We start from the raw sequence: 11,403 nt of genomic DNA, 5'->3' as shown, positions 1-11,403 counted from the left end.
TCCAACAAGCTAGCTAGGCTAGTTTAGATAGTAAGAATAGAATGAAGTGTGTGTAATAATAAAGTGTTTGAACTCTCATAATATATGTAACTCGTAAATAATATTATGATGTAGAATATTGGATTTTGGATTGTTTGTTTTAATGCTTTGAGTCGTAAAGCTAAAATACTCTTCCCTTTTATTTTTTGGAATTAGTGAGTTATGTTAAATCTGTCACAAATATATGCTTCCTTTCAAGCAAAAAAACACAACAAATATTGATATTTTCTCTGCTCTTATTTGTATGTGAGCTTTGAGAAGTTTCTCTTGTTCATATAATACAAGTCAATTTATAAAAATCTATGAAGTGATTTATATTTTTTTTAAAATAATGTATAATCCAATGTAATATAAAATTCGCTAATTTCAACGTAAAATTCACGTTGTAATGTGAAACACAAAATCATGCACACTTGCACTTGCTTCTGCTACCCAACCACCCCCCCGGGGGCTTTGGGGGTCACTTCCAAATTCCAATACCTTTGAATCCATCTTTGGGGAAATTTGAAGGAATTCTCTTAATATCTAATTTAATTACAAGCTCGTCTAAAACGAATTAGTTATAAGAAATTTAAAGAAGTTCTTAAGCTTTTCAAATCATTTTTTATTTATTAGTTCACAAAAAAATAATCCTTTTTATCTTTTGCTTGAAAAACCTAAAAGTCAATTATTCTCAATTAAAATTTTCACTCACACAGCCACTTGAGGCTTGCTCACATCGTGCATAATGGATAAAAGTCTAAAATGTAAACCTTTTTATACGATAAAAACATAATTCTTACGATAACATTTTCCCAACATTTCTCAGTAGTTTTTCCAATAACAATGTAAAATTAAATTAATTCTTACCAAAAAAACCCAATCTGAAATAAATTGACCAATGGCCACCATTGCCAAATGTCCTTTATGCAAAATTTATCTAACTAATGATCTTATTATCTACTGATTTACTCATGACATTTAAAATTAAGTTTCAAGAGTTTCGTGTTTTGTTCTTTATTACCTACAAATTTTTTGAACCAAATATAAAATATATCAAATTCAGTAATACAACAATCAATAAATCAATATAAAATACATCAAAGTTATCATTGGTCTTCGAAGTTAGATATTTAAAGGAGTTATTCAAAGATATAACAAAAGTCTTTTTCTTAATAAACTTCATTGTTTTTAATTTAGTTTTCAAATCAATAAAACAAACAAAGAGAACCCTGATCGATTTTGAATAGAGATTAGAACTTGGAAGAGCAAGTTGTTGAAATGGCACAAACCAAACAAAAGTCCAAGCCAAGCCACACAGAATTTCACAAACACGAGGATTCTTTTGCCGCCACCTGGGGGAATCCAAAATTCCAAATCCTGAAAAATAAGCCAAACAAGAGTACAAATCTGTGTCCACACACAGCCAGCGCAGCGGAGAAGCTATTAAAACCAGTGCCATTTATTGGTTTCCAGTGTTTTGACACACATAATATTGTCTCATTCAGAATGACACAGCAAGAGAACCCCTCAAAAAAGAAAAATCCAAGGAAGCTAAGATCCTGAAGGCTCACATGCAGTCGTGAAGATGTGGAAACAAAGCTATTTTGATGCTGCACCACCTGTACAAAAGGGAATTCATAGAAATGTTATTTAATAATTTCAAACAAGTCTCCCAAAAAGACCCTAAAAACAGAGAAGCCCTTCCTGACTTTATTTTATTTTATTTTTGAATTAGAAGGGCAGACGCTAACAGTTTGATAAGCGAAACTTGCAACCCCTCATTTACAGGGAGCTTTCATGTCATTAGGCTATAAAGCCATTGACTTGCCCTTCCCAACTTTAACCCGCCAAAAATGCTTTTGAGAGGGGGAAAACGTAAAAACGCTGTCCAACTTTCTTTTTGACTTCTTTTTTTGGGCCAGAATTCTTTGTACGTACTATGTCAAGGTTATATTTGGAGCATTATCCAAGCTAAGTCTTCTCAAATCCTACGCAAGAGGGTAAGAAGGAATAGACGAATAGGACGATTGCTAACAATATATCCCCACTACACTAAGCATTAGAATTTGGCATGAAACTGCAGTTGGTACTCAAGACGAGTGCTAATTGATACTAACCATTTGTTTCTTCATCTATAGGTTCTGCTTTCCAAACAACATCTTTCAGCCCCGTAGATAGGTTCTTGTAGAACTGTAAAAGACAATTGGTCCAAAATTCAGTCCAACAGACTAGGAAATATTTGTATGAAACTCACATAGCACAAAAGGACTTTTGTTTTTTGAACAGCATGCAGAAGCTTCTGAACATGGTTTGGGATACAGACATTTAAGCAATGTTTAGTACGCGGAAAAATGTTTTCTAGAAAGGAAATGGTGTGTAGCCTTATATTGCAATGCATTTTCATATTTCCTCTTTAGAAAACACCTTTTTGCGTACCGATGCAGCATTCAATAACATGTAATTGGGTGAATAAGCACCACGATAGACAGTGACTGGCTAAATGACAGAAAAAAAAATCTGCTCTAAAGGGAAAAAGAACCAAAACCCTTACTAATTAATGAACAGTAGGCTCCGCCCAATACTATAGGCCTGTTACCTCTTCTTTTCCTAGTCAAATCCTAGTCGGTTTTTGTCTTATTGTATGCCTGATATTATGGGATCAAATACATCTCTTAGAACTCTGATTTTACCGATTGTAATCTTGAGGATCTGGAGCCTAATTATCGCTGACTAGCCCCTTTACATTGTAAGCCTTCTCTACTCTACGAGCAAAAAGATTTTACCCGACTCCTTCACTAATGGAGGGAGGGTATTTGAAAAAAAATTAAACATTTATTTAAGCATTCTAAAACGCAACCTTATGAAATTCCAGAGTATCTCCTCCAGACTTGCGGAGCTCAACCATGCAAAGCGAAGGGGCCACCTCAAATATCTATAAAAACAATAAAACCAATCACCAGAAATATACCTTACTCCTCATTACAAGGAAATTAAAAAGCAGAAATAGAGAGCACCTTTTGAAAAGAAATACTTTGAAAAACACATACCTCAGTTGAAATAGATAGATGTCCTTTGCGTCCACTCTTTTCCCCTTGAAGCTTTAACTGAGATGAAGCGACAGACAATAGGTGTTATCAAAAGTAAAACATTCACAACAATAAGTTATTACTATGAAGCCATGTTATGTGAGGACTGAGTTACAAATAAGCCCAGGCAAGTATAATTCTTAAGGAGTTTTTAAGTACTGTAATGTTTGTCTGCGCGTCAGCCTGTGGAGTGCAGGATGGCTACCCAGTATTGGTTTGGGCAAGAATAGGGTTGGCAGATACATTTATTGGATAGCACTCCGGATTTTTCCTATTATCTCTCCAAGCTCTGCAGGTTGCAAAATTGTATAAAATGGTGTTGGTTTAATTTACTTGCCGTGGGTCCTCTTGAACTCAACATCAGTCTGTGTGTGTTCCAGGTTCCAGCTAAGTGACTTCCTCGTTTTTCAAGTTTATATTTCCAATTCAATTAGATAAACATTAGATTGATTTAAGCAAATTTAATTTATCAGGTTGATTAACAAAATATCAAGCATATTTTATTTTTAATACTGATAAAAATTATAAATATTACTTCTTCTTTTTTTTGTGGACAATTACATCTTATAGGATAGCAGTACCCAATATTTTCTGAAAATTGCCATACCCCACACCAATATTTGCGCCAATGCCAATGTAACATAGGTGAATAATAACAAAAGAGCAAAGAAGCCATCAAAGTGTAGGTACGCTTGAGTTAAAAGAAAGATGGAACTAAATTATTGACTGAAAAGAGAATAAGACAAGACAATGGCAGTCTTACCTTGTAGTGATTCTTCCTAACACCAAAACCCATAGGTGCTGCGGTCTGCTCAATTTTTGAAATTATCTCATTCGCTGGACATTTGGATGTGAATCTTGTTTCCCTCTTAACAAGTCCCTAGTTGCCAGGAAGGTAAACTAATCATAATCTATATTCAAAATAAATTCTATTTGCATCAAGACGGAGAGATTTGGTACTCCTATTCCAAACAACTTCAAACCAACGACATAATAGAGTCAAAATCGAAATATACCATCCTATAATTAGAGGAATCTTAATCAAGAATTGTCAATGCTACCATTCTTTTTGCTATGAACATACCATTTGTTTCTCAAAAAGACTACTAAGGTTAAGGCCTTGAGATGTAGAGATAAGTTCAAAAGCATTCATAGCCATAGGTGCCACTGGTGCCTCTTCTCGCCTCTCAACAACAAAATTGTGAGAATCCTGTGCACCATAAGGAAGCTAAGATCATAAATAGAACTCAGATGCTCGAATGAATCATAATAAAGGCAGAAGTAAAAACAAAACTCGCACCGCTGATTCACCAAAAATAGCATCTACATCATCAAGAGTAACATCTGCTTGCTCGAATCTAGGAGGCACATATCCCTTCTTAAACCAATCATTCTCAATAACCTCAGCAAATGTTATTCGCTGTTTCACAACAACAACAAATAAAAACAGCTTGTTTTTACATTTATGGAAAACGGCCTAATAGGCATCAGCTAAAAGAAGGATTTATGGAGACATAAAGTAACTTGAGCTAAATTAACATAGGCAAGGGGCATACTGTAGCAGGATTGGGATCAAGAATTCTCTTGATTAATTTCTTTGCACTTGATGAGAACCATGGAGGGCATGTGAAATCAGCCTTGAAGATCTGTGAGCCATGGTATGTCAAGAACAATTTGAAGTAGCACATAAACAGAAAACAGCAAAAAAGCAACTCAAGCAAAGATGCAGAAAAAGCCCTATATTCTATTGTTTAGCAGTCAAAATTAAAGTTAGCTAGCACAGCCACAGGACATGGGAAGGCCCCTAGTTCAAATCTCTAATTGAGTTTAAGAAACTGTTTTCATAATGTATGTTTGTCTCTCTGAGAACTCAACAGTACTTTCCCACCCTTTCCTCAGTTTCTCAGCATCTACTTAGCAAGTAAAATTCATTAACTTAAAAGAAGAATTTGAGTAATTGGAGTTTAGCCAACTTTTCGAGATGCAACAGATAACCAACAGCAGCATATTTCATAGCAGTATCAGTATATTACAGGTATTAGTATCATAGAGGCAGTAAATTTCTAGTGACACAAGTAGGAAATATAACAAAGACAAAGTTGTAGCGACAACAAAAATGAAAATGCCAGGCATTGAGGTGGGATCACGCATGCTTTTCAAAATATTGCATTTCATCAAGTAATATACAATTATTACAGGATGACATATTTATGGAATACAATATAAATTGGCAGACCATCCACTCTCATTAAGAGCAGCGGTATACTATACATTGAACCACCAGGCATGACTAGGCCAGCCCAAACAAGCCAAGCACAAAAAGGTCAATCTTGAGGGGAGGTGCCAGGGCTGGACAGCTGAGTGGGGCTGGGCTATAAGCAAAGACATCCAACCAATTTAGCCCAATCTGTCATATTATTATCACATATCTCTAAATTTTTATACATAACGCCAGTGTTGTCAAAACCAGACTAGCTAGTTTGATCCAGTGGGGCGGGGACTTGGCCATATGCCTGGTCCAGAAGACCAAAGAAGCAGCCAAAAAGTGAACCGATGCAGCCATTAAAAACTGCTTCTTCTTCTTCTTTTAAAAAACGGCAATAAACCAAAACTATTATTTTGTGTTTTTATTTGTCTTTTGATTGGTTTTTCAATATTTGGCACATACACACCTGTTATGTAATGATAATATAAAAAATAACAGAATAAGTCACAGGTAGTTGTAAGCAGTCTTGAGCATTAGTTGGCAAAATAAGGGGTAGTAATTAGTCAACAAAGTCATCGCACTGCCTATAAATTGATGTAAACACCTACTTGTAACCCAGATTATGATCTGGATGCATGCATTACCCTGTTTCCGTCCCTCTCAACCCTCCTCTGTTATTCTCTCTTTACCCTCTTAATCTCTCTTTCTTTCTGTTTCCCTTCCCTCTTCCCTTCTCTCTTCCCTTCTCTCTTTTTCTCTCTTGTCCTAATTACAAAGATGTAACAACACCCCTAATTAAGGTCACATTCGGAACATAAATTATGAGTTCCTTCCCAAGTATAGCCAAGAAAATAATTACCTTTTTATATAAAGACATAATGTTAGTATCTTCAAAGGGCAAGTAGCCAGCCATTAAAACAAAAAGAATAACACCACATGACCAAAGATCTGCCTTTTTGCCATCATATCCTTTGTTGTGGATCACCTGAAAAAATGGAAGCAGAAATCACCAAAAAAAAAAAAAAAAAGAAAGACAAGTCCGTGAGAAAAAAATATGTTAAATTGCAGCAGCAGCCAAAATACCTCTGGAGCAACATAATTTGGTGTACCACATGTTGTGTGAAGCAGCCCATCTTCCTGAGGCAGATCGAAGAATAATTAATTGAAAAATTGAATATACTTGTATTCGATATTATAATAAATTAATAAATATACTAACTCGAAGCTGTTGAGGCAGTGCACTCAATCCAAAATCTGAAACTTTAAGAACTCCATTAGCATCCAGCAACAAATTTTCAGGCTGTAACAGACAAAATACAGTTAAACATGTTAATGGATCAGTACATTCCATCCTAGACAATATAAGTTCACTCAGAATACATCATGGAAGAGACCTTCAGCTCCCCCCCCCCCCCCAAAAAAAAAACCCCCACCCAAACAAAAAGCCAGGCAAAACAAGAAAAATAGTGAAAGATACAGAAGTTACGAACAACAATAATGACTCACCTTTAGGTCCCTATGGCAAACACCTCTACTGTGACAATAATCCACAGCACATATAAGCTGCTGGAAATATTTTCTTGCTTCATCTTCTTTTAACCTGCCTTTGCTTGCCTGCTCAAGAACATAGGAATGAAATTGGCATTGAACTCAAATTACAATAGTTTAACATCAGAAAGAAAGAGAAAGGTTAACTGTCTTACAATTTTATCAAACAGTTCTCCACCAGTCACAAATTCTAGTACAATATATATCTTTGTCTTGCTAGCCATCACCTACAACATAAATGCCGCGGAAGTTGCTTATTACACATATTACAAAGGGGAAAAAATTTAAGGAAGAGTATGCATGAACGATCAATCTCCCATAGAAAATTTTGAGCAAACTCGGGGTAAAAGAAATATATCATGCAAAATTGAAATACATGGAAGCAATCATTTACTTCCTCCTAACCTCATACAAGCGTATGACATTTGGGTGCCTAATCAATTTCATTGTTGAAATCTCTCGCTTTATCTGCATAAGGAAATAAACACAAATGAGACTAGAATGTTCAAGCTTGAAAGAATAGTCTTAGTTATTTAGCAGAAGATTGCAACACTCGCACAATTTATGCATGACATTGTACTAAAGCAGGGTACTTCCCTGGCAATGTTAGCTAAGCTATTGCAGTGTTGCACAACACGAATAAGATGAAACTGACAGCACTAGCTATTTTGTTGCCTCTCAATAACATCACTAATACATGTCTCAGTGGGCAGAATTTTGGGTTTGATAACTCAACCAAAAGGGGGTTTTACATCCACAGCAGCAAAGTCCACTTTTGCTTGATGCAATCAATTTCGCAGGGAAGTTCAATGACCGAGGAAGTGATATAGCAGGTTCAGAAGGTGAATGAATCCAATAAAATAGAAGAATATCTATAGAGACAAACCAGCCAGAAGCTCCACAAAGATGACTGAGTAATCTTACTCAACTTCGATTACTTTCCACAAATGTGAAGAAAAATACATGATCCTAATCATATAATATATTCTCTCACCATTTTTCAGCTTTAGCTGAGTTTACAGGGAACACATCAAATCACAGTTGACCATTTTCCTCAATCTACAACTGCTCCCAACAACCAAGTATCGGGAAAATAGACACAAAAGACGGCTCAGAAACTGATAAAGTTTATTCAACAAATAAACTCGTAAAAAAAAAATATAATAATAATAATAAGTTATCCCTGGAGACAAATCAATCAGAAGCTCCAGAAAGGTAAGCAAGTAATTTGAGTCAACTTTGATTCTTTTTCACAAAAGTGAAGAAAAATACATGATTCTAATTTACAGGACTCTCTCTCATAATTTTTCAGCTTTAGCTGAGTTTACAGGGAACAAATCAAATCAAAGTTAACCATTTTCCTTAATTTACAATTACAGAGTCTGCAAGATTACATCCTCTCACAACTGTAAATCCCAGCATAACCAAAGGATATTCTCAATTGATAAAGCAGAACAACGACTCCCAACAACCACCATATAGTGGAAAAATAGACACTAAAGACGGTTCAGAAAATTAAAAATCAATTCAACAAATAAACCGGTAAATTTGACTTTTATAACTTTGTCTAAAAGAAAGAAAACCAGATCAACTATTACACAACCTCAGATCAAATCAACAATTTAAAAAAGAATTAAAAAGATGGGAGAAAAACTACTTGATTTACAAAAACCATGATCATTTCTTAAGACGATCAGAGGAATGTGCACATAAATTACTGAAAGTCACATACCTGGCGAATCATTTTGTGTTTGAGAATCTTGTCCTTGTCAAGAATCTTGATAGCCACATTCTCTCCAGTCTCGACATGCCGGGCAAGCTTTACCTTGGCGAAATTGCCCTCACCTAGTGTCCGACCCAGCTCGAACTTTCCCACGCGGGTTTTCGCGCTAGAAGTTCCGGTACGAGATGACATCGTTTTCTTCTTCCCTTTTGCTGAAACTGCCCTTTGGTTCTGTATCTGCTAAAATCTCTTCACTGCCTCTCTACAGCTTCCCAAAAAAGCTATCAATACCTCTTCTTCTTGCATGGCTGCCACACCTGAGACTTCGTCACCTTCATCTTCTCTTCCTTTACGTGAAGCACCCAAATAAGAAACAAAAACCGCCCCTGATCCTGCAGGGACCCTAAGATGGAAGGAATCAATCCAAATAATCTTAACCTTCGTACTTAAAGTAGAAACAAGTCGTGAAGTGGCCCACTGTTCGATCAAAGATAGGACCCATAAATTCGGATGGATCAACGGAGGAGAAACTCTGAGGAGATCAAAAAGAGAATACAAGAGAATTTAGAATTCAGAAAGCATATCGAATAAATTATTTTCCTTTCCGTGTGAGAAATAAATTGAATGTTGGACAGGCAGAGATCTGAAGGCATCTGGTATGAAGAATGAAAAGCAAAATTGAAATGGTATGGGTGGTGGAGAGCGAAACGAAGGGGATCTCAAGATTACTAAAAAGAATGCGCGTTTCTGTTAGTCACAGGAACATGATTGTCAAGCCCGTGGGAAAGCGTGGGAGGAGGCATATACGGACAAAAGTGGCGACCTCCTTTTTTTTTTTTTTTTTTTTAAACAATTCATATTTATTCTATTTGGTAATATGCATGCTAATATAAGTCATTCATAATACATTCTCATATATCAAAAAATACATTTAATTAACAAATTTTTCTAAATTTAAAAATGTGTTTGGTGAGCAATGCTAATGTAACACTTCACGTAATTATATCAATATACGTAATAAAATATTTAATTTAAAAGTCTATACATATTTCTAATACTGCAAACAAGTCAAAATTTCAAAACATTTCTAACATAACTTAACAACATAAACTATTAAAGTCTTATAGTCATGGCAAATAAAAATATAACATAGCATGTGCTTGAGGAGCACAAAAGCCTTCACGGCTCACTCTATTGGTACCTTCCCTTGATTCCTACTAGATCTTTCGCCTGAAAATTGTTAATATAGGGGGTGAGATCAAACGTCTCAGTAACTACTGAAATTCTAACCTATACAAGCAAATCATATATGATAAACCAAAAATCTGTTTATATATGTGTATATAAATATATTAAAAATAAAGTATTTGATACATTCAATTCAATTTCATTTTTTTGTCAACAATATACCAATATCATTTTTCTAATATATCCAAAAATAATGCAATATGCTACCTCCCTTATATCACCGTCCACCCTTATACCGCTGACTGGAGTCATAGGCTAACACATAGTCCGATAGGAACTAATCCATTTTACTGAATTATTCCAAGCTCACCGATACGAGAGATATACCCAGCCAAAGATATAGAGCTCAAGCTCGGATTATGGCTCCCCTCCTTTGTGAATAGGGAGGTGTCACATGTCCCACAGCTCCAATGAATTCCTGGCCAAAGGAAAAATGGAAGAAGGGGACCTGACAAGTGCCATCCACTGTGCACCGAGTGATAGCATACCACGTGGTAATTTTATATCCATGTAATCTCCTTCTATCCTTAATCCAACAATGCATGTCATATGCGAATAATGGTACATCATAACTATATTCTCAAATATATTATTAATGATAAGATAGCAATAAAATTCATATACCATTTAACAATAACTCATGATAATTTCATAGCTATTAATATATTTAAATATTGATAATAATTACTAGCAACAAATCTTAATAAAATCACGTAACATACCAAAACATTTATTTTACAAAAAAATCATAATATTATATTTCAATAATATAATGATTAGTAAATCCACGATATAATCGTACACAATTCATATGTACAAGAAAGAATTTTCAGAGTTATCTAGTACTCTTTAATTTACAAATAATTACACAAACTTTACTCCAAAATTCTCAAGGGTCTACAAAATTACACATAAATATTTATTAATATAAAACACGAAACTATTCCAAAACTATTCTAAAATTCTAAGACTACCCTCTAAACCAAAAATACATAAACATATTAACTCTCCCAAATTTTGCTATTTATAATAAATATAATATTTTGAAAATATCATTTACATATAAGACTATTTAAATTTAATAACTTAAATATATATTTCTTACAATATAAATATTTTATATTAAAATCTCAACTATTTATTATAGTCCCATTTAAAATTTTTCATCAGCTAAGGAACTCCTTTGAAGTATAAATAAATTTTAATTTTTATAAAATTCTCAATTTACAATTCTTTATACTTCCAAAAATTATTTCAACAATATATCTTGGACATACTCAATATTCTAACCGACTAAAATCTTAATAATATATTAAATAACTCAAACAAATTATTTAACTTAAATTTAATCGGTAAAAATATTCTATAAGTCTTGAATAACAACTTTTTCAACTAAAATCTTAATTTAAAATTCCCAAAACCATCAATAAACAAATATAAACGGATTAAAATTTCTTAATAATGTATCTTTAAATTTTTACGATGATACATTGTCAAAACTTCATATTTACTCTATACCCAAATAGTAAAATTTTCTCTAAATATTATAATGATACTAAAAATATAAAGCT

General features: G+C 34.1%; 1 protein-coding gene across 3 annotated transcripts; it reads right to left on the bottom strand.

The window, feature by feature from the left end:
- Window positions 1–1,099: 1,099 nt before the first annotated feature.
- Window positions 1,100–9,318, bottom strand: LOC114718118 (CBL-interacting serine/threonine-protein kinase 23). Of its 3 annotated transcripts, XM_028903380.1 has the most exons (16): window positions 8,594–9,316; window positions 7,267–7,329; window positions 7,017–7,088; window positions 6,820–6,927; window positions 6,533–6,613; window positions 6,397–6,450; window positions 6,173–6,298; window positions 4,664–4,753; window positions 4,408–4,527; window positions 4,192–4,317; window positions 3,871–3,987; window positions 3,069–3,125; window positions 2,879–2,953; window positions 2,139–2,211; window positions 1,593–1,640; window positions 1,100–1,461 (listed from the first exon to the last, which is right to left on the bottom strand). In XM_028903380.1, exons 1-15 carry the CDS (start codon window positions 8,774–8,776, stop codon window positions 1,621–1,623), a joined length of 1,365 nt encoding a protein of 454 aa, XP_028759213.1. In that variant the 5' UTR covers window positions 8,777–9,316; the 3' UTR covers window positions 1,100–1,461; window positions 1,593–1,620. The 3 variants fall into 3 exon arrangements, 2 of the variants coding, with proteins under 2 accessions (XP_028759213.1, XP_028759212.1); XM_028903379.1 differs by having other exon boundaries at window positions 1,100–1,640; XR_003737782.1 differs by lacking the exons at window positions 1,100–1,461; window positions 1,593–1,640; window positions 2,139–2,211; window positions 2,879–2,953 and adding an exon at window positions 3,291–3,403 and having other exon boundaries at window positions 8,594–9,318.
- Between the last annotated feature and the right edge of the window lie 2,085 nt (window positions 9,319–11,403).

The sequence above is a fragment of the Neltuma alba genome, unplaced genomic scaffold (genome assembly GCF_004799145.2).
Source record: "Neltuma alba isolate B1F8T4 unplaced genomic scaffold, ASM479914v2 tig00011812_pilon, whole genome shotgun sequence".
NCBI classification, from domain to species: Eukaryota; Viridiplantae; Streptophyta; class Magnoliopsida; order Fabales; family Fabaceae; genus Neltuma; species Neltuma alba.
The sequence above is the reverse complement of the archived record's forward strand: the minus strand, read 5'-3'. Positions and strand labels throughout refer to the sequence as shown.

Excerpts from the sequence above, each read along its gene's own strand:
- LOC114718118 (XM_028903379.1), bottom strand. The coding sequence starts at position 8,776 with ATGTCATCTCGTACCGGAACTTCTAGCGCGAAAACCCGCGTGGGAAAG. Across the intron at positions 4,754-6,172 it reads TTATGTCTTTATATAAAAAG|ATCTTCAAGGCTGATTTCAC; the intron begins GTAATTATTTTC and ends CATGGCTCACAG. Across the intron at positions 4,528-4,663 it reads TTGATCCCAATCCTGCTACA|CGAATAACATTTGCTGAGGT; the intron begins GTATGCCCCTTG and ends GTTGTGAAACAG.